Source organism: Cynara cardunculus (genome assembly GCF_001531365.2).
Source record: "Cynara cardunculus var. scolymus isolate 2C chromosome LG 5, CcrdV1, whole genome shotgun sequence".
Classification (NCBI taxonomy): domain Eukaryota; kingdom Viridiplantae; phylum Streptophyta; class Magnoliopsida; order Asterales; family Asteraceae; genus Cynara; species Cynara cardunculus.
The window spans coordinates 27,578,469-27,604,899 of record NC_037532.1 but is presented as its reverse complement, the minus strand read 5'-3'; the positions used below and the strand labels follow the sequence as shown (position 1 = coordinate 27,604,899).

The 26,431-nt window shown below is 34.4% G+C and overlaps 2 protein-coding genes across 3 annotated transcripts; one reads left to right on the top strand and one right to left on the bottom strand.

Annotated features, from left to right (window-relative positions):
* Window positions 1-8,787: 8,787 nt before the first annotated feature.
* LOC112512419 (HMG1/2-like protein) lies at window positions 8,788-10,258 on the top strand. Its single transcript, XM_025118368.1, has 7 exons — window positions 8,788-8,994; window positions 9,110-9,226; window positions 9,326-9,383; window positions 9,487-9,531; window positions 9,622-9,702; window positions 9,784-9,888; window positions 9,987-10,258. Exons 1-7 carry the CDS (start codon window positions 8,948-8,950, stop codon window positions 10,008-10,010), a joined length of 477 nt encoding a protein of 158 aa, XP_024974136.1. The 5' UTR covers window positions 8,788-8,947; the 3' UTR covers window positions 10,011-10,258.
* Window positions 10,259-16,024: 5,766 nt separating this feature from the next.
* Window positions 16,025-24,309, bottom strand: LOC112513267. Of its 2 annotated transcripts, none has more exons than XM_025119481.1 (7): window positions 24,138-24,309; window positions 22,805-22,884; window positions 21,768-21,838; window positions 18,648-18,718; window positions 18,482-18,563; window positions 17,805-17,854; window positions 16,025-16,355 (listed from the first exon to the last, which is right to left on the bottom strand). In XM_025119481.1, exons 1-7 carry the CDS (start codon window positions 24,243-24,245, stop codon window positions 16,284-16,286), a joined length of 534 nt encoding a protein of 177 aa, XP_024975249.1. In that variant the 5' UTR covers window positions 24,246-24,309; the 3' UTR covers window positions 16,025-16,283. The 2 variants fall into 2 exon arrangements, with proteins under 2 accessions (XP_024975249.1, XP_024975250.1); XM_025119482.1 differs by having other exon boundaries at window positions 16,025-16,219.
* Window positions 24,310-26,431: the final 2,122 nt, after the last annotated feature.

Genomic DNA, 26,431 nt, shown 5'->3' with positions numbered 1-26,431 from the left:
ATTATATTTTAGATTTTTTATATTTAAAATAAGATGTTTATCCTGTATTTGATTGTGTTTATCTGCAGTTAGTTACACGAATTCAGTTATGGGATGAAATCGGATAGAGATGAACGGGTTTAAGAGTTTTAAGAGTTTAAGAGTTTTTAAGAGTTTTAGCCAAATGCATTATAATATAGTATAGATATGTGTGTGTATGTGTTTATTAATAAAAAAAATACACATCCAATAATAAAAATTTAAAAGAAAAAGTAAACGTGTTAGTTTTTTTTCTCTTAAATTATAAATGTGTCAATTTTTATTTTATTTAGTTAAAAATACAACTTTTAGTTATTTATTTTGGGTTTATTTAAGAGACTGTTACCTTTTTTTTTTTTTGAAAGATTCATTTATAAGATTATTATATCTGTTTGAAAATAAATGTCTATATTTTTATTTTATTTTATCCTATCTACTTTATAATATAAGTGATACTTTTTAATTATATACTTAATTATCAGATGGAGAAATCTATTTCTTCTTCTATTATTAATAGTACAATCACTATTTAGTTAATTAAAAAGTGTAATCATTACATTTTAAACCATTAACGTTTTCATTCTGGATGTTTATTTTAAGGGGTCGTTTACTAAACGCTTACTTGGAAAGTGTTTACTGAATAAATTTTCTTATCAGATGAACATGACAAGGGCCAAAAATCTTATTGGGTAAGAATGATGAGAAGGATGGAGAGTCTTACCCGGTAAGTGAAGATTAAGACTCTTACCCAGTTAAGTGCTTACCCGGTAAATTGTTGCATTTAATACGTTTTGATATTACTAAAATCTTACTCATCAAAATAAATTATATTGTTGACTCCTATAGGTAAGCATTTATCGAATAAACATTTGGATAAACAACCCTTAAGACAAAAAGAGTATCCATTTGTCATTTACAAAATCAATACAAAATATTAATAAAACTAACTATGGAACACATATGAAGTGTTTATCAAAGTAGGCTCAAGTGATTTCTAAAGGTTAATTTCTCTTTTGGATGGAGTTTAGCACTTAACTCTTTTTTTTTTTTTGCCACATGGCGTAATACAATTGGTTCTGTGATAATATACTTGCAAAAACATACGGGGATTCGAGTTTGGCAGCCTTATTGTGGACATTGGACTCTTAAGTCAGCCACCTGACGGGATACTGTGTACCTGATTTTCTTCTGACGTGATACTCGTGGGGCAGAGACGGGTCAGCTTATGGGGTTGGTTACAAACTCTTTTGCACAAACACTTGGTTTTTCGAAGAATTAAAAGCTTCTAAAATGTTTGAAAAATAGTTAACATCGTAAGGTCATAACTTCGAAGAGATTGTTAGAGTTCTTAAAGAAACGAAGGTTATAACACAACACTGATTTTATACTTCAACGAAAAAAAATTGTCAGACAACAACTGGAAATTAGTAAAGAGCCACCAGGACATCAGACTTTACAAACTACCACAATCCTGTCTCGAAAATGACCATTTTAAAAATTGCAAGTGATAGCTTGCGGGTCTAATATGGATGTTGGGAGACTGTCTGCTATAATCGTCCGGATTCCTCGAGGCAAAAACCTCATAAAAATTTTCTCAAAGAAGAGTGGAATGTTTTTCTCTTTATACAAACAGAAAACTGAGTTATTCAGATCTAAGAATACGATTCAAGGTAAAAACATAGTAAAACATAATCAAAAGGTTCTCTTTGGTATTTTTCAAAAGTGTTTTGAGTTCTAAAATATGTTTTACAATTTATAAACTCATCTAAAGTTATATCTGATTTTAACACGAGAGGTTGTTGATCAATATATCTGATAGCATGAAAATTCTTCATCATCAGTCTCGAATTTGATCTTCAATTAAAATTGTGGCATATGTCTACCAATGCAATCTTCATGAACTGACTTTAGCGACAACGCGACATAGGTTTTCAAACGAAATCCCATCCTTTTGATATAAATGGAATATGATAATATTATTTTAAAACACAAAATATTGAAAATCTTAGTCCGAAAGCATATGTTGCATTTCGTTTGTTAATCACAAAACAACAAGATTGTCGGATGTAGAATAAGTTTCATATATATACATCTAACACCATCTTATAAACTCCTTTTCTTACAACTGATTATCTGATTCCAATTACGTCGAATGATGACTTATAAAACGTAAATTCAAATGCACTTTTAATCTACTTTGAACAATTTTTGAATTATATAATTAATTTGACGTATTTTTGTAAACTATAGTTTTAATATTATTCATTTAACTAGTTAGTAGTTAGGGCCCGTTTACTAAACGTTTACCCGGTAAGTACTTATCGGGTAATTTTCCTCACCGGATGAACATGGCAAGGGCCAAGAATCTTACCCGGTAAGAGCGATGATAAGGATTGAGAGTCTTACCCAGGTGACGACTCTTACCCGGGTAAGCGCTTACCAGGTAAATTGTTGTATATGATACGTTTTGATGTACTACAATCTTACCCAATAAAATAAATTACAGTGTTGACTCTTAACGTTAAGCATTTACCGGGTAAGCATTTAAGTAAATGGTCCCTTAGTAGTTAGTAGTTATGAATAAAATGTAATCCAAATTTAGATGTGGATTATGACCTATTTATTTCATTTTTGTGTCTTGCCATTTTACGATAATAGAAACAAACTAATATTAGCCCATAAGCCCAGCCCAATTGGTACCCAACACTATTAATTTTGAATTAATTTTAGTTTATATTTTTGTTGTACGGATGAGACAGGTAAAATATATAAATACTTAAAAAGGGTTCCATTGAGAATGAGAGTTAATGAGAAAAACATAAGAATGAATCTCCATTCTTTGATGCACATTAGAATGAGATACATCGAGATGCACATGATCATTCCATGCATCAAGCATGATTCATGGGTGAGTTTGAGATTAAAAATGATAATGTTCAGATCATTTCTTACCCTTCTCATCTTAACTCTCATTCTCTGACGATCCTTCGCCAATTAGATAATATATTTTATTTGTAATATTCAGAGTACACTACACATTTGGTTCAAAAAATAACATTTTCTATTTTTGCAATCCAAAATTATAATATGACCATTGTGGTTTGCAGAAAGTCTGGATTTGGTCACTCTTTTTAACGTTCGTTAAATGAGGGGTATTTTTGTTTTTTTTATCAAACTTTTTTTTGTCATTTACCGATAAAAAACCATTGGGACCAAATCATAAAATCGATTTTGATTGGTTGAAGACATAAAATTTGATTAAAGAACAAAAATGGCTATCATTTAATGGAACTTTTTTAATGATCGTTAGAAGGAGAGACCAACTTGAGATGTTTTTGTAAATGACGATGGTCATCTAGTAATTTCAAAATTGTAATGTTATTTTTGACAAACCACAAGGACCAAATTTGAGTTTACTCTAATATTTAATTTCAATAAAGTTAAATTAAAATATAAATAGATAATACAAAATTTAATTTGGAAAACTTTGCTCATTAAACAAAATAAACGGTCAAAGTTTTAAACATGTTATTTGAAATAAAATAAATATATAATAAAACAATTCTTTATATAAAAAGTTCAAAATATTATCAACACTTGAGTTGTGGCACATTGATAGAATTTTAGAGGGATGTAGTGGAAAATCGCATCCACTTTAGGTTTGAATTCAGGCGTTGCCAAAGACTTTATGGTAGTGGAGATTTATCTGCAATGACTCCAGGCTATTCGTGATCGCTCGGGGATTAGTTGATACTCATAAGCTGACATGAATACCACGAATATTAAAAAAGGAAAAAAAATAACCTCACAGATCATTCGTTGTATGCACACAATAATGATAGGAAATAAACTCCAACTAGAAATTATTAAGAGCATCTTCAACAACTATGTTATAATGGAGAAAAGAGGGATTTTAATAATTTTTTTGTTGCAACAGTTATGCTATCTTATTTGTTTAATATTTCCCAACAATAAAAGGAATTGAAAATACATGTTTAAAAGAGACATAATACTTTATTAAATGTATTTGATATATTAATAATATAATCAATGTTAAAATTACTATAATAAAATAGTTGTTGAAGTTGAATGTAATTTTCTTTAACAGATTTTGACTTTTAATACTTAATTTTAGAAAAAACATAGCATAATTATTGAAAAATGGTATAAAACCTCCGCGCTTTAATTACTCATAAAATGTGAAACAAACAACATAGAGGGGTGAATACGTCATTTAAAGAACTTCACTAGTTTCGTCATATTTCTATTTTCAAAAATATAGACAAATATATAAACAAAATGAAAATACTTACAAATATAATGAGATTAGAGACGATGAAATTTGCTTCAGGATTTATTTTTTATTCGGACATTTTATTTGGTTTTAACTTTTCAAGAACCATCCGGATCTAAAGCCATTAAGGAATTAAAAACTTTACCAGTAAATTATAAAGTTAATTATTCTCTAGGGTGTTTGGCCTTTTCCCCAATCGGGCCAAAAGTGAAGCTTTCTATTGCAACATCGGGGAGCACACTAAGAGTTTCATTCACTCTATCATTCAATTCCCTGAGGGCTCCCTTTCGGTCCGTTATCTCGGTGTTCCCCTTATCACGACTCTTATTTATCACAATGATTGTAAGGGTCTCGTCGACAAAGTTAAATCCAGGTTAAATGACTGGAAAAATAAATCTCTCTCCTTTGCTGGTAGGTTGCAGCTCATTCTCTCGGTCATGTCCTCGATGCAAATCTATTGAGCCTCGATCTTTGTTCTCCCTATTTCCATTACCAAGGAGATTGAGCAGCTCATGCAGGGGTTCCTGTGGTGCCATGATGAGCTTAAAAGAGGGAAAGCAAAGGTTTCCTGAAATAGCGTATGCCCTCCCAAATCTTACGGCGGACTTCACATTAAGAGTCTAACCAGCTGGAATCTTGCCTTTATGGCCTTCCACACTTGGAGAATCCTTACCAATAAGAACTCTCTCTAGGTTAAATGGATCCACTCCTATAGGCTTAAAGATCGAAATTTCTGGGATGCCCCAATCCGCAGCGATGTTGGTTGGGGCTGGAGAAAGATCCTAGGCATGCAGAATAAGATAAGAGACTTCATTGTCTCCCAGATTGGTAATGGTGCCTCCACGTTTGCCTGGTTTGATAACTGGCACCCAATTGACTCTCTCTGCCGACAAATCTCTCCTCGTAATATCCTCAACGCTAACCTCTCTCTCAATGCCAGCATTAAGGACATTATCTGTCATGGTAGTTGGATATGCCCCACCTGCGGGACAGTCCCAACTCCATTTGTTCGTGATCATCTCCCCCCTATTCTTTCCTCTTCTGTCCCTGATAAACTTCTTTGGAGAAAAAAGGATGACTGTCTCACTCCTTTCTCGGTCATGAGGTATGGCTCTCTATCCACCCCAATGAGCTAGATGTCGATTGACATCACATGGTCTAGTTCTCTCAAAACATCCCTAAACGTGCTTTCATTCTTTGGGTTGCCCTCAAGCAACGTCTCAAGACGCATGATAAGCTTCTGTTCTAGGAGACCTATTCTAACTTGTCTTGTGCGTTCTATCATAACGGGTCTTGTTCTCATCAACATCTTTTTGTTGAGTGTCCGTTTCCTAATCAGGTTGGGAATGACCTAAAGCCCAAGATGAACCTTTCTGTTATCCCGGATAACTGGCTGATATTATCGGCATTTTCCAGCAAGCCACCAAAGGCAAGACCATTTGATCTATCATTCGAAGATTATTGCTTGTTGGAACCGTCTACCACTTCTGGCAAGAAAGAAATAATCGTATCTTCAAGAATAAGAGAAGATTGCATGATATGGTGGTTAAGACAATCACTGATGATGTCCAGTCCAGGCTCCTTAGCTTGACCATAAAGCCCACCCCGATTATTGTCCGGGCTCGGCTTGCCTGGAACCTTCCCTAGTGGTCGGTCTCTCTCTTTTCTCCCCTTCTTTTTCTTCCTTTCTTTCGGGGAGCCTTGGTTCTTTTCTGGTGGATGTGGTTCGCTCCCACTCGAGTGCTTAATTTTGTTGTTTTTAGCGTTTAGCGTTTTCTTTTGATAGGATGGGCCTCCCCCCTCTATATAAAAAATTATATATATTAAAGATTTATCATTAGACATTAAGAAATTAGACTATTACAAGGAAGAACACTCATTGGGACTACTACAAGGAAGAACACTCATTGGACGCTTCATGTATGTTTGTGAAGCGCCTATGAATGTCCATTTAATCTAGATAATATAAATGTTACAAGAAACATGATCGTTGTTGCATTCACGGGCGTTCTACAAGGGGCCCACATTTCTACATAAATTATTTTAGGTAATCATCTTTTTCTTATGATGTTTCAATTTGTACAAAATGGTCTGTAACCAACAACACCCAAACTGACACACATCGACATGTAAGAGGCAAAATGAGGTATACAACATCCATTTAGGTGGTTGGCTTAAAAATGCAGTGCCTACAACAAGCAAAACTTTAATTAAATTAGAACTCTCACACTATGATTGTCAGACTTGAAACTTCATCTGTTTGTCAAATATACCACCATGAAATCCACGATGTTACATTTTTGATTTTTAGTCCAGTTATTGGTGTAACATCTTTGCATCAATCGTTATTGATCCAAATTGTAACATAAAAAGCGTTTGAAAGTTAATAGACATGAATCGAGTTTCATTGCTAACAAGATGAACATGTACTTATTTAAATAAAAATGAAGTGGTAAAATTGGGAAAAATGAAACTTAAGGGATAAAAAAAGAAAATATAGTGAAGAAAGTAGCTTTTTGTGGATGATTGCGTTTATATATATTTATTGAATGACATTCATGAGTCATTACCATCACACCCAACCAACACACTACATAAAAGCGTAATGGGTTGGCACGTGCGCCCCCTTACCTTCGGATCTCGACACGTGGCATCAGAAGAAACACAATGGAAAACACACCCAAAGCACACGGATCGACCCTCTCTAAATGTCGTCTCCACGTGTGATATATTATTGTAATAATAATCAAATTTAATGATTTACGTTTTAAATAAAACAGTATCAAAATTTAATAAAATTTATTTTCGTTTTTTATATAATATTATAATTGATTGGGTTCATGTGAGATCAAAATTTTTTCGTGAGACTTGTAAGATCAATTTATATTCATTGATTAACTTTATAAACTAATGATATAATGGTCTAAAGTTGCACGGTGACAATTTTGTGATTATTGAGAAGTCTCGTGATAATTTTGTGATTATGAATGTTCAGATTGTAGATCTAATCCAAAGGTTGAGAATTAGTCTTACGGGTCTCATGAAAAACCTTTGGTCTCACATAATCTCAAGTCTCTCTCTCTCTACATATATATATTGTTTCAAATACAACCCGTCATATTTGTACAACCAATGCAACCCAATAAATTGAGATATTTATGAAAATAATGAGAGTTTATTTATTATGATTTGAATATTTATAGAAGATGAATATAGTTTATTAATTATGATCGATATTTTATATTAGAAAACAATCAAAACTTTTATGAAATCACATATTAATCAAATGAAATGGACGGTTGAGATTGAGTTGTATTGGTTGCACAATTGTCAGGGGTTGTATAATAACCAATATATATATATATATATATATATATTTCACTTTTGAATTTTTTTTATATAATTTAAATAAAGTTTTTAAACTTTTTCTATTGATATAAATGGTTACATATGAGACGGGGGAGTTATGGTTTTTCTCCCGCCTCAATTTTGCAGATAGAAAGAGTGTGAGAACTGAACCCACACGTTCTTAGTTTGGGATTTTCCTATAATTTAATTTATTGAGTTTACTGGTCAATTTGTGAATTTATTGGCGACTTTATGATGATTTAAGAAAAATAGTTATTTAATGATTTTTTTTTATAAAAAGTAACCAGATTTTCGCATTATATGATCTATGGAGTTCATTACCGAATTTTTTGAGTTTATTGGTTATTTTATAATAAGTTATAAAAAAACAACGGCTACTTGATGAAATTCTTAGAAAAAATAATGTAGAGACTATTTACTAAATGCTTACTAGTTAAGCGCTTAACGGGCGTCAGTTACCTTAATGAGTATTATCACAATGACCGAGAATTTTACCACCTATGGAGCATAGCAAGGACACAAATCTTACTTGACAAGTTAAACAGAAGACACTTAACGTGTACGCATTTACTGAATAAAAGACGCTTACTAATAATTCATTTTTATGACTGAAAATGTCACCCGACAAAGGAATAAGAGTGATGACTCTTGTCGATTTGCACTTATCCGATAATCATTTGGTAAATAGTCCATTACGAATTGTTTGACTGGTTTTCAATTAAGTTATACATGAATAAAGCTGTCAATGTAAATTAATCTTTTTATATAAACTGAGAATGTTTTTATTTCAGAGAATTTTTTTGTAATTGAAATGAACATATTTTTTAACGAGGAGTGTCAAGTTTGGAAAAACCTTGACTTTCTATATAAAACTTCATTTAACAACTTGCTGAATAACCTATTTTTTATATTATTAAATCACTAACAAATAATCATGTATAACTGATCAAATAAGTTGTAAGTGTGATTCAAATTCACTTAGTTTGGGATTTTCACGTATGAGTTAAATGGTAAAAGGAAAAGAAAAAGAAAAAAAAGGAATCCCGCCTAAATCCGGACTTCAAAAAATCCATTGTTTGAGTTTTATTTGTATGCAATGCACACAGGAACACGAATACACTTGACTACACCCAACCAAAGCATATCTTTTCACGCATTTTCTTTCCTCTTATATTATTCTCCTCTTCTCCTTCCTTATCCATCCCCCCCTCCCTTTTAACTCACTGAGTTCATCACGATTCTCACCGAGTTCCGTCGTTTTTCGCTATGAAAGGAGGCAAATCCAAGTCTGAATCCAAAAAGCCCGATAGCAGGTCAATTTTCCGCTCTTTTCTACTTAAGATCTCTATTTGTTGTTGCAGGTAATCGAATATGTGATCAATTCGGTTTTTTTTTTTTGTCTTGATTGTTTGTGATTTTGTGTTTTAGGCTTGCGGTGAAGAAGAAGGCAGCACCGGCGAAGAAAGCAGCGCCGGCAAAGAAGGCTAAGGAGGCTAAGGATCCTAACAAACCGAAACGACCTGCTAGTGCCTTCTTCATCTTCATGTAAGTTTTTTTTTCATGAGATCTGTAGGTTTTTTGTTTGTTTTCGGTGATGTTGAATTTGTTCGTGTTGGTGATTCGTGAGAGTTTTGATCATAACAGGGAGGATTTCCGGAAACAGTATAAGGAAAAACATCCAAACAACAAATCCGTGTCCGTCGTGAGTATCGCTTTCTCTCCGCCGTTGACTTTTGACTTTTGTTGATTCCGATTTGATGTCCTGACTTATTTTCATTCTTTGGTCTGTGTTCGTAATTCTATAGGTCGGTAAAGCTGGTGGTGACAAATGGAAAACATTGTCCGCAGCTGTAAGTATAATTTTTGGCAAAATCAATTGAATTCATGTAGTTTTGCTTCAGTTTAATCTGAATTGATTCCTGATCCGTTTCCTAATTCAGGAGAAAGCTCCATATGTATCCAAGGCAGAGAAGAGGAAGTCCGAATACGATAAAACACTCCAGGCCTACAACAAGAAATTGGTAATTCGAAATTCATAAGAAAATGGAAGACGAAAATCTGAAAATTGTAGAATCTCAAATTTTATGATCTTGAAACTGTAGTCGGAGGGAAAGGACGCCGAAGAAGAAGAGGAGGAGGAGGAATCTGACAAATCAAAGTCAGAAGTCCATGACGATGAAGAAGATGACGATGATGATAGTGGAGAGGTAAATTCTCAATCAAAATCAAATAATCATCCACTAAATTGATCCAAAACACTAAAAAATCAGTTTCTTCTGATGATCATGAAAATGATGATTTGCAGGATGATGAAGATGACGATGAGTGAAGAAGAAGGTATGCTGGGAAGGGGAAAAAGGTTGTGTAGGAGTTTGAAAAAGAAGAAATTTGGGGCAAGTTCTTAAAAAAACTGCCTTTTTTATGAATCCTCTTTTTTTAGGGATGGTTAATTTGGATGGTAAGAGTGATTAGAAATGGAAAGTAGGTTCAGCTGGGGAGGGCTGAACTTCATATCCTATGTGTACTTTTGGTCCTTAAATTTGATCTTAATCATAATTCTAGCTTTAGATTATAACTTATTTCCCATTATTTTCTTGTATATTAAGCAATCAGCTGAATCAGAAGACTATCTGAATCATACTTTTTTGAAAAAATTCAATTGAAAAATGTATAAAAGGAATTTATATAAATAATTTGTAATGTCGATTCATAAATATATTTTTAAATATATATTTTTTCAACCATTGGCATATAAATATTTTGAGTTTTATTTCTGATCTAAAACGATATCTATTAGAATATTAATATATGCCAAAAACAAGAAGAATTGATGCAAAGAGGGTCCAACCACTAAAATAAGTTTGGTCCTGTATATATATATGTCTATTATTGCAATTGAGAAATTACTGGTAACCAACACCACCCTATTTAAAGAGTGGAGGGTACATGGATTTATTGGCTTTTTTAATTATGGATGGGTAAATATAGTCGTATATATCGTTGAATATATTTATATTTACTAATTTTCTTTTTCAACACTGATGAGAAGCACCATATCAATTTTCTTCTAAAATGTAATTCATAGGTTGGTTTAAGATTAAAAATGATCAAGAATTCAAGTAACTTCTTACACTTTTCACCTGAACTCCTATTATCACACCATCATTCGTCTTCATCCAAAACTACGGGTTTGGAAGTTTTTTTAAACTATATTTGAGATTTGAATGTTTTTGATAGTAGTTCATGTATCAAAAAGATTAAATCAAATATAATTGTGTGTGAATGTTTTTGATTTGGATGTATATTCCAAATCAATAAGGTGATCTGATTTGAATGTCTATTTGATTTACTAAAAGTTATTTAAACGTAGATTTGTATCGTCTGTATGTATCAAAAAGATTCATACACAATTAGCAAATTTTCACTTTCAAAATTTGATGAGCGATTTTTATTTTTACAACATAAACTGCTTCTAGTTCGCAAAAAAATAAGAATTATAATACAGGCCCTTTAAGCTTTGCAGATGCATTTTAGGCCATTACTTGAACACGTAGAATATGCAACTTTTGTCGTTAAATTGTAACAAAAATCGTGTGGAATAATAAGGAAGCGGTTCAGTTGATAATTTTTTATAAAATTCAAAATCGACTCAAACATCTAAACAAACCATAACGCCATCATTTGACCAAGCACGTGGCGTACTAAGGCTGTTGTGGGGGCATCATTATGCAAACATATCCTGTAATTAAGATAGGGACTTGAAAAGTCAACTTTATGAATTCTTGAATCCAAATGGATCATCGACAAACATACTACAATACAATAGACCGTCTATGTTGTGATATCCACAAGAAAACATACTTATACATTGTTATTTGTTAATAATCTGTTTTGTTCGAAAATACTGTGGTGAGAGCATAACAACGCATATTCATTTATTTATTTGAGTACAAGATGTTTTTGACAATTCAGAAATTATTTCTGTAATTGCTAATATATTGCAACATTTAAATGTATGCAGTTGACCTAATTTTATATATGATAAAAATGATATATTTATGCTTTCAAACAAATGCAAATAAAGATCCATTTGCATCTGATTATTTGTATCAAATCTGTTGCTACCTTGATAAAAAGAAAGACCAGAACAAGACGACGACACGAGATGATCCCTGCCTTAAGGTCACAACGACGATTCTCTAGATCGCTTGAAGTCTCGTCATTGTTCACCTCTAGGTTCAGATATAGTTGCAAAGAAGGGTTCATTTTGGTAGCAATCAACCAAACAAACCAAAGGAAACTTATTAGCAGAATGAGAAGATAAGTGGGCATGTTTTCTTTGTCACCAGAGCCTCATTTTATACTCAAAACTTATTGACCATTTGTTACCTTTCGTACACGTTCTATTTATGATCACTGTTGATCCTCACAAATTTTTCCTTTTTAACAGTTATAGTAATGATTACGAAAGGTTGTAACCTAAATGATTCCCTTTTTGAGCGCACATAAAGACACAATGAAAGACTATATAACTGATTCATTTGGATAGAATCAGATCTGTAACTGATTTACTAGATGAGTTCTTTGCTTTTCTAAGCAAGAAAATATACTCGGTTTAGTTGTGAAATGACTTCATTCTTCATAGATATCTTCTTCAATCTCAATGGGACTGTTTTCCAACGATTCTTTGTGTTGAATTTGTTCATTGTTATTGTATTAGTCCTTAAAACAGATGCATCCATTAATTCATTCAGAAGACTGATCTGCAAAAGTTTAGAATCATGCCACTCACAGAAAATGCTACTTTAGAAGCTACCATACTGGATTGGATCATTAGTAAATCATGAGACATGACATGACATGACATGACAACCCTGATGGGAAAATGCAATTGCTTTTCCTTCCACCGGTTAAGTCCCAACCCAGCAGTGATATATCTAGAAATTTCTTTAAGCGAGTGCACCTTTACGGTTGCTTCCCAAAATTGTGGTTTGACCTGGGGAAAGTTGGCGCAGTTTGATCAGAGGAGTCAATTGTGTCTATTTGGGGAATATTTCAAATGGAATCGGCCTTGATCTTTAAAATAAATATATGTTGTCTTGAGAATGAGATAAAAAATGACAATTTTTAAGATGAATTGGTGTTGAGAAAGAAAATAAATCATGAAAAAAATAATGAAATCAAAATGGGAGAAAATTTTATAAAAAGTTGTCTTGGCATAGTGGTAATAATGTCTATAATTGTACCTGAGGTTGTGAGTTCGATTTTTCCAACTATACTTTCGCTGTTAATATTTAAAAAATAACATTGTATGGCCTGAGTTAATGCTCTAGGCCAGCCATCCAACCTAAAATTTAAAAAATATAACTTTTACTCAAAGTAAGATTCAAACCTGTAACCTTAAAAAAATACAATTTTCACTCAAAGTAAGATTCAAAACTGTAATCTCTTACACACAAAGGGCTAATCCAACCATACCACCCATGTTTACTTCTGTTATAAATTTGATTTGAAAGTATTCAAGGACACCCCTCAAAATTAAAGGAGACACCTTTCAGACTTCAAAATTTTCTCTTGCATAATCGAGGTATAAAGGATCCCCCACTCCCTTCTTAGGTCCTGCAGCCCGGGCCTGAAAGACCAAATCTTCCAAGGACCGGGTTCAACAATGTTTATGGTGGGCTAGGTCTTATAAGACCATCCCAACTAGTGATGGCTAAACCGGCCTGGGACTGGCCAAGGACCGAAATCTGGGACCGCTTATGGATTTCGGGTGTTTCGCGAGATCGAGACTGACCGGGACCAGTTATGGCCCGACCTGGTTTTTAAAAAATGTAGCCGTTATTTTTCAAAAAACTAGCCGTTTTTTGGCCCCTTTTGTATTTTTTGCTTTCTAAACATTATATATAAAAGTGTCTTGGTTGAGGGATTACATACCAAGTTCTCGATTCACAAAAAACGTTTACAATTATCAGTTTCTCGCTATATTTTGTAAAACAATGTAATTTTAATTATAATAAAATGCATTTTTAAAGTGTATTTGAGTGACCCAATTACAAATTTTATAATGTATTAAAAATATATATCATTAAAAAAATAAAAATACAAAGTAAAAATAAAAAAAATTATTTTTTAATGATCGGGACCGGCGGCCCATTACCGGTTACAATAAAGCTTGACCGGGTTCAACTTTTTCGACCAAGACCGATTATTGCCGGTTGTGAGAAATCTTGGGAGTGGCCTAGCCCAACCCGAGACTGGTTTTTGGCCATCACTAATCCCAACGGACCCAACCCAATAACCGGTTAAATCCCAATCATTGTTCATCTTTGAGATTTGGGTTTCTTTATTTTTATTCTAAGGAAATACATTAATTAGGTTTTTGATTTAGAGTTTTATATGGAACTTTCCCTTGGAACAACTTTTCATGGTGCAATGTGGAGTAAAAAATGGTGTTTATGTTTATTTATGTAATTAATGGTGACTATGTGGATATTAAGTTGGGGTTACGTAAGAGATAATGTTACTAAAAACGATTAAGAAATGAATTGAGTTGCGTTTGGTGTGCGAACACAAGCCACAAGCAACGAGGCCGATTAGATTACGATGTTGACCTTATGTTCCACAGGTTGACCACACTTAACTCTTTGGTGAAATAGGTCGTTGATGAAATTTTTATGGTGTGCATTATATACATTATGAAGGGGAGCTATTGTTAGTGCACTGTAATGTTACATAAGTTTTCACACACACTTTTTTGAGATGCATTCATATGTAATATATTGGCATGACTATGAGATGTGTATGTTATGCATGTTTATGAGAAGTTTGCATGCTATTTGTTTTCGAGTTCTTAAACATATTAGCATATGCTAAATTACAGTGTCGGTTTTATGGTTTTGCACTTTTGTGGTGCATATGGGATTACAGTGGAGACACCGGATATAAGGAGAGGCATAGTTTTGATATCGGTGACTAGCTAGGTGCGGTTCACGCCCAAACTGAGCCTCAACCCAGAGAGATGCTTGTTGACATAATGTTCCCTACCATACTAGGATTTGAAAAGACCTCTTTGGGAACACATGTTTTCGATAACTAAACACATACTACTATATGATGTTTAGATGTTTATGCATGATTAAGTGTGTAGTTTTATGCACGTAAATAATAAACTCATTGACCTATTTAGCTGAAGATTAGTATGCATTTCAAAAGCTGGGAGTTAAAACCTGGATAAGGGAAAGCACAAAACTTAGATAGGGTTCCACTTTGCTATGTAATATATATATAGTTGGATTCACGTGAGACCAAAGGTTTTTCGTGAGACCTGTAAGACCAATTTATGTTCATTGATCAACTTTATAAGCTAATGATCTAAAGTTGCACGGTGGCAATTTTGTGATTATTGAGAAGTCTCGTGGCAATTTTGTGATTATGAATGTTCATATTGTAGATCTAATCCAATGGTTGAGAATTGGTCTTACGGGTCTCACGAAAAACCCTTGGTCTCACATGATCCCAAGTCTATATATATAAACACTTGTTATGATTATTGTACTTGGGTCATGTCACTTAGGGCCATCTACCAAATGCTAATCGGATAAGCACTTACTAGCAAAGGTTACCACCCTCACTTAACTTTTCCAGTGACATTCTCGGCCATCAAAATGGATTGTTGGTAAGTGTTTCATCCCGTAAGCACTTACAGGATAAGAGTCTTTCCCCTCAATTTCCGGATAAGATTGTCGGTCTTCGCTATGTTCATACCAGGTAAGATTCTCAGTACTTGTCATGCACATCCGATAAGTAAGTGACATCCAATAAGCACTTACCAAGTAAGTATTTGGTAAACAGTCCCTTAGCCTGATATGCAACAGACTAATGTTGGAGAACTCTATTACTTTGGATATTGTAAGTTAACATTTCCGTTGTGGTTTGTGGTGTTGGTTTGTATTTTGGTGCTATGTTTGGCAATATGAGGTACATTGGAGATAATGACGTGCCATTGTTCAGGTGGAAATAAGGGTGTTGTTACGTAGGAAGTTGAATCACTAGGTATAAATTTCGACACAAATTCGAAAATCCGAACAAGGGTAAACTATCGTGAAAAAAAGATAATAAACATCTTCAACAAAAAAAAAAACAATTTAATAAAATAAATAAAATTGGTAAAAATAAATGAATGAACTTATAGAAAAAATGCATGAATGCCACGTTATACCGTAACACTTGATTACGTGAAAAATGACACATCAAAATCAATCGAACGTAGGTTGAAAACCAGCTTATCAAGGGAACAAACATATATATATATATATATATATATATATATATATATATATATATAAAGAAAACACATAACATCAAAGTAATCGTTAGAACCCTAACGACAGCATCTAACGTTTATTCTTTTAGATAACATATAAATTAACGAACTTTGTAATTAAATGAAACAAGTACATCTTACCCGATCGGGCTTGCCTGTGATTGAGATTCGTGAGACCCGAGGTGCCCACACAACAGTCAAGATATCATCACCTGGCCTCCAATGTTTTTTTTTCCTGAGATCTTAGAACGGAAAAATCATCTTTTTCCAACCAATCTACTTCAAGACTTTACTGCAAAGATATTTGCCAACCCTAGTTGATAATATCAACCAAGGTATCACACCAACCTGCAATTTAACAATGAGTTATATAATTCAAACAGCAATGTGAGGTTATGTGAATCAGTTCCTTTTCTCTCTTTAACATACTTTTCACAAGTTGGTCTTCACAGAAACAACCGTTCTATGCTATGGTGTAAAGGTGGGGTCTGCGTACATAATACCCCCAGGTCCTTCCTCCGGATGGGATATACTGGCCTTTTGGTTCGATTTGGTTAAGCCCCTACGCCGGACAGGATAAAACAAAAATTTGTTGTCCCAAGTTTGATGTGACATTAGATTGTGACAGGACAGGACTAGGTGAAAGTGGAAACAAAATTCAAGATGGGACAAGATATAAATTACCAAACTACCCCATGTCAAATTAAAACCCTAAAACCTTCCATAATTCTTTCACCTGCTTACCACACTCTTGCATTCTAGTCTTGTTTGCATACCAAACGCACCTTGGGCTAATCTTGGGATGGTTATTGCAGGTGTTGGTACATTTTTTTTTCATGTGCTATAAACTAGTTACGCGCCATAGCTGCTGGTCGGAAAACGTAAAGTATTCATGTGGAGGGGACACTTTGCATGTATCTCGTGGAATAGTTGGGCCAAATGTGTCATTGTCTACCAAAAACAAAAAGATAATGTAGCGAACAACTGAGAACCCCTTGGAGAAATCAAATCCTGACATTTCTACCAATTGTTCGTGCTGCACTGGTTGGACATATGCACAAATGATTGTACTTTGTGTCAAAGGTTATGGTTTCTCAGATGAGGAATGACTAATTGCTTCCTAATTTCATCATGAGGCTGCACCGTATGATGGTTTGTGTGTGTGTGTGTGTCTATATATAGGTGCTGTGATCTGATTGCAGATGCTTAAGCTCCGTTTATGGATATTGAAGTACTCTATCCACCCCAAAATAAATGTTAATGAAAGACAGAAATGTCTGACTAATTTTCAAACTTAAATATCTTTTAATAATGACAAAATAAGAGAATCTTGTGGACTAATTCTAATGCAATCAATATTTTACAATGATTATTGGTAGGGGAAATGATAACCACGGATTAAAACTTTTACCAAAAAGGGAAATATCACAGTAATTTCTGGGATTTCGTTAAAAGGAAATTGTTGTGTCCAACTTTGACTTTTCTGACTCCCTCAAAAAATGGCTATACAACAGGTTACAGCTAAAAAGCTCACAAATAGCGCCACAGAAGCAAATTATATTCCTTGACCTCTCACAGACTTTATCTAGATAAAGAAGGATCTTTTGCAAACTTTATACCAAATCAAACCAACGAGACCAGTATATCCCACCTAGAGGTAGGGTAGAGTAGAGTAGGGTAGGGTTGGGGGGGGGACTCGGCCCCAAAGAGTAGAGTGACTGTTTCTGTGATCTTGCAAACTTTATCTTGATTAAAAGAACCATAGTAACAAAGGTATCCAAGTTATTGCTAACTCACCATTATACTATCACTGAAAGAATTTCCAGTTCTCCAGGATAAGAACCTCCCTGCATTAATCAGTCATTGAAGGTGAATCAAGAAAGTGCAATACTTATGCATTCTTTCGGTTTACAGATCGTGAAAGCAGCAGTATGAAAGATTCGTAAATGACCAACATCAATGGTAGAAGTAAAACATGTGACGTCTTTAATACGTTCCAACAAGAGAGTCCACTTTGTCAATCTTTTGTCCTTGAGTCGTTTATAAATTTAACATTCAAACAAATGTGATGTTCCTAAATTACCAACCTCTTTTAAATAAAACTCCTTTTGTCCAATAAAATGCGATATTTTCTTTTGGGTTGTCTAAGAAAATGCAATGTTTCCTTTTTCCGCAAGTTTTCCATCCAAATTGACGTGTTTTCCCATTAGTATTCATTACTTGATATTTGTAACTTAAATTTTCGTCCACAAGTTTTCTTTACCTTGTGCTTATTAAGGGGGATTTTAGACCAGCGGGCAAACAACTATATTAAACTATTTGCAAGTCAAAACGTTGCATTTCTTTTCTTGTATCTAACCAAGGGCAAAATTGGTCAAAAAGATCTTTAAATTCCTTCTAGATTGTAAGGTGGACTGCTTTCGTTTGGTATGGATGCAATAGAACTCATCACAAGAAGGGAAAGAAAGAATTACCAAAAGGCTGCACAAGTTCTTTGGACACGGCAGCAACAGGAATCCGCCAAAACCACACAATCAGAGTAAGATATATAACAACCTGGCCAATGAAGATGCTGATATTTCTAGCAAACTCAATCTGGTAAACTTGATATCAACAATACCAAAATATTATCAAGATCACCTTTGAAATCATCAGAATTTTCTCGTACAAGGCGAATGATGTTTTTATCTCCTTGCTGGCTGACTCTTGACCTGCATGTCATGTGCAGTTGTTAAGGTTGCCAATAGTCTATTTAAACAAAACACAAAGAAAGATAAAAAAGAAAAGGTTCAAACTTTGAGAATGGCCAAATGATACACGAATTTTAAATTATTCGACCACATCATTTTCAAGAACATGTTCCCCAAAGAGTTCTTAAACTGAAGTAATGTTGGTCATCCTAACAGAAGTGAAACAAATACAAATTGATGGGGTCACGTGGTAAAAGTCAAATGAGAGGCATAAATCATCCAAGGTACAATATATATATATATATGTGTGTGTGTGTGTGTGTACGCATATCTATATATATCATATTAATGTATATTATATTAATATACATAAATATATAAATTATATTTTAAAATAAAATAATATAACCTTCTACTTGAAAAAACCCTTGATGGATATTTTTTATCATTCAAAATCAACTGTTCAACATAGGAGTAAATAATCATTTATGTTATTCACACTGTTTATTAAGCACAACAACCGAACAACAATTTAGCCGAATCCATAGAACAGCTTAACCATACAGGGCTTAATGAAAAACCAGCCGAACAGCCCCTTAGTCAAGTTCCAATAGCTGCTGATTAACTAGAAATAATAAGATTAAAATAATACTATATCGAACAGACAACAAATTCCATACATTTACAAGTTGACACAGCTGCCGTATAGGCATTTCTATATGTGCAACAGAATCAAACAAGGCCATCAACTGACAATTGCCATCAGGAAAGAGAAACACAAGCCTTCGAAAATGGAGACAGGAAACCAAAAGTATGTCATGCCATGGCAGCACCACACCTTAAACAGCTGCTATGGGGTTGACGTGAGGTAGGAGACGTGTCTTACCACCATGGGGCGCCTTTTAGAACACTGCTATTTTATGGGCAACCATCTTTTAGATCTATCACTTAAAAAGACTTGAATACCTTTGATACAACTTCAGCAGTGAACAGGAAGTAGAAACAACACTTGGGGAGCAAAGGTTACCCCAAAATCATAGTTTCAAGTATTTAGGATCTATGATTCAGAAGGAGAGAGAGGTTGACGAAGACGTACACATAGCATAAAGGCGGAACGGGTAAAGTGGAGGGCGGTCATGATAGTCTTGTATGACAAGAAAGTCATGTTAAACCTAAAGGGAAGGGTAACCATCAAACCAGAAAGGTTTTATGGGTTAGAGTGTTGGGCTATAAAGAAGGTGCATGAGAGGAAAACAGAAGTTGCAGAAATGAGGATGCAGCAATGGAGTTGTGGCTGGACCACGTTGGATAGGTCAGCAAACAAGGTTTCTCGAGCAGAGCTAGAAGTTGCGCCTATCTTGGATAAATTGGGAGAGAGAAGAGTGTGGTGGTTTGGGCACGTTCGTAGCCAGAGGCAGGCAGAAGAGAACATTGGTAACCTATCCAACATAGTTCGGTTTAAGGGGTGAGGCAGGCCGAAGAGAACATTCGATGAGCAGCTGAGGTTGGACATGGAGGCATTGGTACTTCCAGAGGAAATGTCCTCAAATAGAACTTCATGGAGACGGCGAATTAGAGTAATTGATTACTTGTAGGACTCCATTAACAATTGCGTTGGGGGAGGGGGTTAAGGGGGAGGGTAGAGAGTCGATACATAGATTTGTAGTGTTGTAAAATACACATAGGAGGGATCTTTCGAGTGTTTCACATGCTTTTTAGCTCGAATTTGCTAGCTTAAGTGGCTCTATCGTCTTTCTTGTTCACCCCCTCTCGTTTTTTTCGTTTTTATTTCCTCTCTCCATTTTCATTTGTTTCAGGCTCTTTTGCGATCTTTCATAAATCTCCTTCGAAAAAATAATAATAACTTGATGATTTTATTTTGCAACACTATGACTTCTAGCCTTGCTTTCCGAATCCTCTTCTCAAGGTGGTTTTTTTTTCAGAAACAACCTCTCTGCCTCTTGAGGCAGAGAAAAGGTCTGCATACGTCTTACCTAGAGGGATATACTGGGTTTGTTTGGTTTGATTTACTTAAAAACCCTTGAATACAAAGTCTCACTTTTTGACTGATTAGCAATAAAACAAAACAGCATCGACATTTGCATTGATATACCAGACGAAATCTCCAAATCCGGCAGATATAATATCTTTGTGGAATAAATGATCAGAAGTTATTTTCTAGACCCATGTATGTTTCCTCTTTCTAGTTTCCCCATTGAACCTTGCAAGTACAGTAGCCAAATAATACAGCAATTGAGGCAAATGGGAATTTACCATAGATAGTAAACTGCCGGCTAGAACAAAAATTGCAGTTGAACTTCAGAATCTCAGATGAAGATCTAAAATCAACAGTACCAAATGAATCAAGAATGGAAGTATAAACTAATCAACTCAAGCTTTATTAAGCAAAGTCAGAAATATGCTCAGAAGAACGACGTAATTGTCAACCAACAATTGAACGGTAGTTTAGCTTTTCAGTTTGCTTAGATCTGATTGTCCCAATGTGCAATGGCGATATTAGATACTCATCCAGCCTATGGAACTAACAAGTTCTCATTTTCATGTGGACCGAAAATTATCGAGCACTTTTGCACTTGCAAACAGGCATTGCTGATTTCTTTCCCAAGTGAAAAACTAGCTATTCTTCTTTCTTCATCCTCAATATTTGTGGTAAAATGACAATACCCTGTTAAGTCATTCTTATGTGCAGGTTTATCCCAAGATTGTAGGCTAACATAAATGATGGTATGTTCATCAAGTGGCAAAATGACAGTGGATGAACAACAACGTAGATGGTACCCATCATAAAACTCTGATGTACATAATACAAGCAAGTAAAATCTTCATCTTCCACTAGGAATTAGTTTCTTAAAATTCATGGCCACCTAGCACAAGTATCAAACCACCAGTCCAATAAAGGCCAAATCTTTTTTTAGATGACATGAAGGACAATCTTATCATGGAACAACTGATCTCCTTGTGAAGGAAATAACTGTAGAGGGAATAAATAAAGAAAGATAGGAGAATAAAAAATGTTGACACGAGAACAAAAAGAAAGTAAATATCATACTTTTTGCAAGCTCTCTCTCTTTAGCTGCAGCCATTCTCTTAAGCTTTGCAGATTGAGCAAATGTCGAAGGCCTGCATTAAATGACGGAATTCCTTTTCCATGTTAGACTGTTATGGGTGGATGTATGATTGAATTAAGAGGTGTAAATCTAAATCCAACTTGTGTATAATTAACTACTAAAAATTGGTATAGTCAAGGAACCTCAAGGGGTGGTCAAGTTTGCAAACTGAGTTGAGACTTTCACTGTAGAGTGAGAGACCTGAGTTCGAGTCTCTTGTATGTGAGCCACGCCAATTGCCCATAAGAGAGAGCTTCAGCAGGTCAAGCATATTTGCTAGTGGACTCAGAGTCTCAGACCCTGTAAACTTAGTCGGCCAAAGGTCGGACACCACAGTTTTGAAAAAAGAAAAAAAAAGGAAGGAAGTTCAAAATATTTCTTAATGACATGTAAACTCAAATGTTACACTTTTTCTACAATAAACTGACATGGTAGCATAGTTCATGGTCAAAAGAATCTATCAGGTTAATGTGTTTGGAATAAACGGCGAAGAGAAGCAATACTCTCTTTTAGGCATGTCCTCTACTTAAATGAATTCAGTAGCACAGCTGGTCCCCCCTTACGAAAAATATGCACTTTGGCATTTAAGAAATGGAAAAACGGGAGTCAGGTGCATTACAATTAGGCTTGATGGGGAAGTATAAATAGAGAGCACCAAATATTAAGCAGCAAGGATCTAAACTTGAACTTTTTAAGGGGCTATGTGCAATTTTTTTGGGGGACAACCAGAATTACAGTTGCCTACTTCTCCCAGTCCCCTTGGGAGAACTGACCATCTGTTAAGCTAAAGGGCCTGTGAATGATTCTCTCGTAGGTGTCAACAATGACCACTCAAGATTTCGTTGGTTACAGGTAAAACTGAAAGACAAACAGATGCTAATCGAGGCAGGAATTGGGCTTGAGTTATACATATATTTTCTATATGATTGTCTTCCAATGAAAAGCAGAAATAATTGAGTGAATTTCAGAGGGTGCTCACTCTGACAAAGCGGCTGCCTCCTTCAACAGTTGCTTGATTTCAGCACGCAATTGGGCATCCTTCTCACTCATGGATGCTTTCTGACATAAGACAAGTATCAATTTTATAACAAAAACATGATCTTGAGATAGAAGTATGTTGTTAGGGTAAATAATAACAGATTAAAACATGATATCCATAATAGGTATGTTGCACTTGCATGTTGTGGAACAGCCATTGTGTCTGAACAGGATTTGGCAGTTCCAAAATAACGGAACAACTAGGTATGACAAACATGCTGTGACCATGATCAAAGATACCACATTTTCCATCGCATCAACTCAGACCATCTTAAAGGCATTCTATTTACTCTAGTATCAATGTACTGAGCTACTTACTTTAGTGTTCAAGTGTTCTAATTTGCTTTTAGTAACTTGATTCAGCTATATTCGTGAGCAAGACATGTAGATGTTGACTAAACTGGCTAGCATACAAATTGTTAGGATGACAAAGTCGACATAGAATGCAATAGGTTTGGCTATAGGAAAGCCCAAAATGGCATAACCGAGTTATACATTGGCTTAATTTTTTTTTACAGTCCCAAGAACTTTTGCTGGTTCTATTTATTTACTAATTCATTTTTCGGATGCTTCAATTTGTATTGCAGCAGAGTAGAATATGTTGCATCGGACACCCCACCCTTAGTCAGTGTGTCACCTTTTTCATGATAAATGATCCTCTCATGTATCATCATCATTGGCTAGCAGTGGATCAGAAGAATATCTATATGATCAAAAAATCAACATCTTTTGCCCCTCTACAGTGTTCCCCCATACATTCTTTTTCTACTAAATCTATATCATCGTATATGTGTGCATAACATCAGAGGAGGCAGGACATGGCAGAAGATTAGGATTTTATAACTACTCCCTTTTACCAAAGATTCTTTCTTTGGTCCTTCGCAATTTTTTTTTTTTATTTCTTGAAACAGTCAAAATTTTATTAACTAATCAAGACTGTACAAACTAAATTACATAGGCTGCAAAGTGCAAAATCTGAAAATGTTGGTACTTTGTATCTAAACAGGTTGAAAGATAACAACGATACATCCTACGAATACTTCAATATTCAGTAATTAACAGGAAAATGAATAACAAAAACTCGAAAATGGTGGCGATTCCACTAGACATAACAATTGACCACCGATATTGAATCAATAAACCACGTTTCATAGAATTAACTCCATTTCCAGCCCATATCGATGTGAAAATAGAACTTAACAATCAAAGCCAATTCGATAATTAAGAGTGAAATTGCAAAAAGACATTCAAATGAAAGCGCATTGGAAATTTACCTTCTTCATATGCGCTAAGGACTTGTCAAATAACTGGAAAACCAAGACAACAATGAAGATGATTGGAGCTGCTAATGATTTAGTGTGCTCTACTAGGGTTTCTTCCATCCCTTCCCTCTTTTCCCTGTTACAATTCCAGAATCTGATGCGTAGATTTTCTGTAATTTGGTTGTTTCTCGGAACCTTTTTAACGAATAATCTCCCCTTCTTCTTTCTTTTTTGTTACTTTTACTTTACATGTTCAGTACCTCTACTTATAGTTTTACCTAATTGAGTCCTTGTATTTGCAACCTTGCAAAATAGGTCACTATGATGGTTGAAAGTTGTCAATTGAGTCAATTGACCATTGGAGTAAGCATTTGAAGATGGTTTTTATATAGTGGAAATCTGATGTGTCAAATAGATCAAGTCTTTTTACGACTTGACCATTGCGAATGCTCTAAGGATAGAGATTTTTGTTTGGTAAGAGCGATGATAAAGACCAAGAGTCTTACTTGGTAAGGGACTGTTCGGTTACAACTTAATAGGTTGTATAAGCTATATGACTTATTTGCACAATCATATCTAGGTGTTTAATATGGGCTTATTCGGTTAGCCCATGGCTGAATCGCTCAGTTTGAAGACCTTTCTCCTATACACTCAGCCATTAAATTGCATTAATTTTCCCCAACTATTCCTCTCCCCAACTACTCACATTAAACTCATATACACAGTTTCTTCCCCATCGATGATCCTTCCAGGCTTCCATCAACGCTCCTCCCAACTACACGCCTACTCCAGTTCTAGCTTCCAGCCCTCGTCATCACCGACATTCCACTGGTTCCAACCATTGTCGGGTGTTGATCTTCCAACCTTATTGTCAAAGAAACCCACACTTGAAGAAATATTCCTCAACAGATCTGGTATGATGGTAACCATGGAAGTTTGATATTGGAGACTTAGCACAGAGGTTTTAGATCTCATCAACAGATCCTTTTCTTTCTTTAATTTGCGCTTCTTCTTCCATTTTGGGTTTTGGGTTAATGGGTTTTTGTATGAATCAACAAATGGGTTTTGTGTGTGTGATAGAGAAACCGCAATCAAAGGGTTTTTAGTTTATACGATTTGTTCATGTATTTGAAACGTAATGGGTGATTTATAATCACTATCATCAAATTTATCCACATGGCACATACAACACAAAAAGAGAGATCTTCGGTATAAAATAGTTTTATGACATGCATTGATTTTACATGATGTTTGCTGCATTGTGAATGACGTTTTACGATTATGTTATGCACATTTTAAAAACTCATGAGTTCACGAGGTCTTTGGCTGACTATTTTTATTTTAAAATTTATGTATTTATCTCAGTATCAAATATCCCAAAAATTTCAAACGGAGAAAGATCTAAAACTCGGAAAGATTAGTTGAAATGTTGAAGTTCTCATTGTACATGTATTTTAAGACGGGAACAAAGGGATTTAATAATACGATGTTTCTACCGTAATGTAAAGTTTCAAGTTTAAGTTCCGTATTWTGGTTTATTAGCATGTTTACGTTATGAGTGACAACTTAAAAAAATACGTCACATATAATATATCATTATTAAATAAAAAATCGTTAGCTTCAGTGACTTGTTAACATATTTTGCAATTTCTTTTTGTTGCCAAGATCTGTAATATTTTTTACGTCACTTAACTTTATGAACTTAAATTGTACTTGATACATTTAAACTTTTTCTACCATAAAGGTTTTTGATTATTGTTATTGGAGTTTTATTAGACTATGCAACCAGCCAACCACTAATACTAAGAAAGGCTTCATCGATGGATTTTTCGTGGTACAAAATTTTGACGGATCGACAGTAATAATTTGATGGACTTTTTCAGCTAGTAAATTTGTGGGTAATCATAATCACTGGCAACCTTTTCTTCGACGATAAGAACCGTAGGTAATCTGTTGATAATGACTAATTAAGTAATTAACACCCTTAATTAAGTAATTAACTGTATTAGATATTGAATTATGGTTAAGGATTGATAATAATTATTATTATATAAAAAAGTAAAATAATTATTTAAATTTAGTCAATGTATCAACATATTAATTAATTATTGGCAATTCACATGGATTTATATACCACATCCTATGGGACTTCTATGTAACCAATAAATCTTTACATTTACATAACTATTTACAAGAATTATATTTTATGAAGTTTGTTGGGAATTCAAAAATATGTATATTGTGTTTATTGGAAATAACTCAAATGAGAATATAACGTAATCGTATCATTACAAGAGAGATAAGGT

Excerpts from the sequence above, each read along its gene's own strand:
- LOC112513267 (XM_025119481.1), bottom strand. The coding sequence starts at position 24,245 with ATGGAAGAAACCCTAGTAGAGCACACTAAATCATTAGCAGCTCCAATC. Across the intron at positions 18,719-21,767 it reads AGAGAGAGAGCTTGCAAAAA|GTCAAGAGTCAGCCAGCAAG; the intron begins GTATGATATTTA and ends CATGACATGCAG. Across the intron at positions 16,356-17,804 it reads CTTTCAGTGATAGTATAATG|GTTGGTGTGATACCTTGGTT; the intron begins GTGAGTTAGCAA and ends GTTAAATTGCAG.
- LOC112512419 (XM_025118368.1), top strand. The coding sequence starts at position 8,948 with ATGAAAGGAGGCAAATCCAAGTCTGAATCCAAAAAGCCCGATAGCAG. Across the intron at positions 9,227-9,325 it reads AGTGCCTTCTTCATCTTCAT|GGAGGATTTCCGGAAACAGT; the intron begins GTAAGTTTTTTT and ends TGATCATAACAG. Across the intron at positions 9,384-9,486 it reads ACAACAAATCCGTGTCCGTC|GTCGGTAAAGCTGGTGGTGA; the intron begins GTGAGTATCGCT and ends GTAATTCTATAG.